Source organism: Arachis stenosperma, chromosome 4 (assembly GCF_014773155.1).
Source record: "Arachis stenosperma cultivar V10309 chromosome 4, arast.V10309.gnm1.PFL2, whole genome shotgun sequence".
Classification (NCBI taxonomy): Eukaryota; Viridiplantae; Streptophyta; class Magnoliopsida; order Fabales; family Fabaceae; genus Arachis; species Arachis stenosperma.
Genome location: NC_080380.1, coordinates 131,839,400 through 131,842,647, shown reverse-complemented (window position 1 = coordinate 131,842,647; position 3,248 = coordinate 131,839,400). Strand labels below are relative to the sequence as shown.

The 3,248-nt window shown below is 34.5% G+C and overlaps 1 protein-coding gene across 1 annotated transcript; it reads right to left on the bottom strand.

Annotated features, from left to right (window-relative positions):
* Positions 1–1,525: 1,525 nt before the first annotated feature.
* Positions 1,526–2,428, bottom strand: LOC130975540 (uncharacterized). The gene has a single exon (XM_057900324.1). It carries the CDS (start codon positions 2,426–2,428, stop codon positions 1,526–1,528), a length of 903 nt encoding a protein of 300 aa, XP_057756307.1.
* Between the last annotated feature and the right edge of the window lie 820 nt (positions 2,429–3,248).

Here is a 3,248-nt window from a genome sequence, read left to right as displayed (position 1 = left end):
GCTGACTTGATCTTATAGTTAAAAGTTTTAAACACTATACTAACACTTGTTTCTCAAAAGTTTCGTTATAACAATTTAATTTGCTGATGCAAGCATACTTGAGAAAGAGATGTTAATGAAGCAATAGGAATAGTAAAAGTATTTGTAAACTATGGCATATATTCACAAGTTGACATTTAACCAGATCAACAACATGCTGCATTTGCAATTTTGCAGTCAACCTTAAAATTCTTTCACATTATTCTTTCTCAAGTCCCAGTACTTATGTATGGGCTTCTAATCTAAGGTACCTCCGTCCCTTGAGATATGAGTTTACCAGTGTTGGATTTCTTCGGTGTTGAAACAGGAATACCTTAAGTGGAAGCCAGTCTAGCAGGATTTTCGTAGCAGTACCAGTTCTTGCCCTTAACAATAGAGTGGCATCTCTTTCGTGTGAGCCAATTTGATAGAGTTCCTTTTTTCCCTTCCAGCATTCCTTGCCTTGGTCGAGAACACTCTCAGGCCAGGCCTTACTCTAACCAACCTCACACCACTCCATCTTTTACACCGATCTATCGTACTCTCTCGACCAGGTCATCATGAGAAAATACTGCTGAATCTTTCCGAAGTGAGAGAAATAGATAAATTGATGCCTCTAATAAAAATTTAAATTTGGGCTGAATCAAATTGATGTAAGTGCTTAACTAGTGTATATGATGTTTTTGAGCAATCAAGTAGAGAAAATTATATAATAAAAGAAAATTATTATTATTATAAAAGTTAAATTTGTTAATCATACAATGGGATAAATTCAACCACGGCCAAAAGAAAATTCAGAATCTAAATATATTTGATATTAAATAAAATTCAGAGTCTTATTCATCTTCTAATTATGTAAACCTAATTAAGTCATTTAGGCCCAGTTTGGATAATCAACTTAATTAAGCTCCTTTTGATAAAATAACTTAAACAATAAATGACTCTGTTAAAAGTAATTTATAAATAAGTTATTTTGTGTTTGAATTTTTAACTCTAAAAATACTTATTTTATAAAAATGTGATGAAAAATAGAAGTATTATGAGAGAAATCATTTTTTTAACTTCTCTATAAGCTCCTAAATAACTTCTTAGAAAGTTGTAATTTTGTTTTGAAAATTGTACCAGACATTAATACTACTACTTTTCATAAGTCAAAAGTTAAAAAAAGTTACTTCTAAAGTTTTCCAAACGGGCCCTTAATGTGTCTACTTCTAACTTTTTGGGTTTGGTCATGTTTCCTTAATTGAAGATAAGGATGCAAACTTTTGGCACCAATTCCACATGGACAAAGAGTATCTGAATAAGGAACAAAGCGAACAAATGTAGAATCACACCCATGGTCACAAATTTCCGAAAGCACCATGTATTTGTCACTAGTTAAACCATATGCATAGACGTTCTTCTCCGTAGCAAAAATAAGATCACCATTGAAAACGGTAAAGCCTCTGATCTCAGGGTTCTGTTCCATTAAACCCATTCCTTTCACTCTCACCTTCAAGATCCTTCTTCACGAACTCGATTCATAGTTTGTTAGAATCCAAACCGTAAACACACGCTTTCTCAATCTCACTAAGCAAATAGTTTGATGGCCAGCAACTTCTCCCCATTTGAAAATATTCATATGGCAACTGTCATCATGGGAGCCCCTTCTTGCTTCTTTAGGAAGCCTTAATAACTTGGTTTCAACACTTCCATCTTCATCCTCGTTTGTGATTTCATAGGACATGATATAAGGCCTATAATGAGTGCTATCTTTAGCAAGATAACTGTAGCAATCCGAGATGAAGTGAATGGCGCCATTGCAAATCACAGGCATGTCAAATTTCAAATCCCTAGATCCAGCAAAGAAACTGTTCTTCCTTAAGTTCCAAGCACCTTGTTTATGACTATAAACATGGCAATCAAAATGTGAACTCCATTCTTCATTGTCAAAAAGAATCAACCTGTAATCATCAGAGTCGCATTCCAGTGTCATGGACAAACTATGAAGATTCCTTCGCTGCTGCAAGTGGTTGGGGAGGGGAATGTATAAAAGGTAACAAGTTGATGGATTGATGATAAACAATTCTGATCGATGAACACAAAGGAGTAAACCGTTGCTTGAGCTTAGAATCTTGAGCCGTGAGCTTGCGATGAATCGTAGCATGTTTTCAGGGATGCCGGAGGAAAGTTCCTGTCCCGGCAAAGGATGCAACTTGAGGTAGTCGTTATGAGTCAGAATGTCATCTCTTTGAATGAAGAAGCATGAAGGACGATTTTTCTTCAATGAGTTTTCTGCTTGTTTTGCTACAAAGTATGGAGTTTTTGGAAGCTCTGAAAAGAGTTTTGAAGAAGATTTGAGTTTGTGGATTGCTTTTGCAGGTAACCAAGACAATATCTCTATTAACTCATCGTTAGACATTGTAGCCATTGTGATCAAGATCAACGATGACTTACTTGTTTGAAAGCCAAGAATGAAAATATTCAAGAAGAGAAAGAGGAGTGGAACATAATTTAAGGGAAGCGAACTACCTATTAATTATGTTCTGATTGATTTAAATTTAATCATATCATATCATATCATATCAAATCTATTAAGATGAAATTTGATTTAAATTAATTAGGAACAAGTCATAACGATATCTTTAGTTGAATTTTAAATTTTAAAATTTTATCTTGAAAAGATTTGACCAAAACTGATCATGTCGGAGTCTGTTAGAGAAAGATATATAAAAAAAATCAGAAAATACGAGTTTGTTTAAAAGACATAAATCCTCCGTCTAATTATTATTGTTCTTTTTCTGTAACTATTGATTACTCTTCTTTATTTTGATTTGATTTGATTGAATGGTTGATTCTGACCAGGGAATTAATATTTTACTAGCTGCCAATGAGCACTGCATTGGCCGATTGGTGGATGATGTGCGATTCCAGATTGATTCGAACAACATTAGTGCAAATCATTGCACAATATACAGGATGTCGATTACAAACGAAAATATGGTGGACACAACCTCGATTTTCTTGAAAGATACAAGGTTGTGGATTCTTTTTCAGAGCTTGGCTATTTCTATCCTTCCCGTGGAAAAATTTCCCCCTTGTCATATTCTGATTTTTGTAAAGTTTTGTTCAGCACAAATGGAACTTATCTTAACTGGGAGAAGTTAAAAAAGAATGGTCCTGCTCTCAAAGTCTGCCATGGTGATATTATATCATTTGCTGCTCCTCCTCAGCACGGTATGAATGCTTTC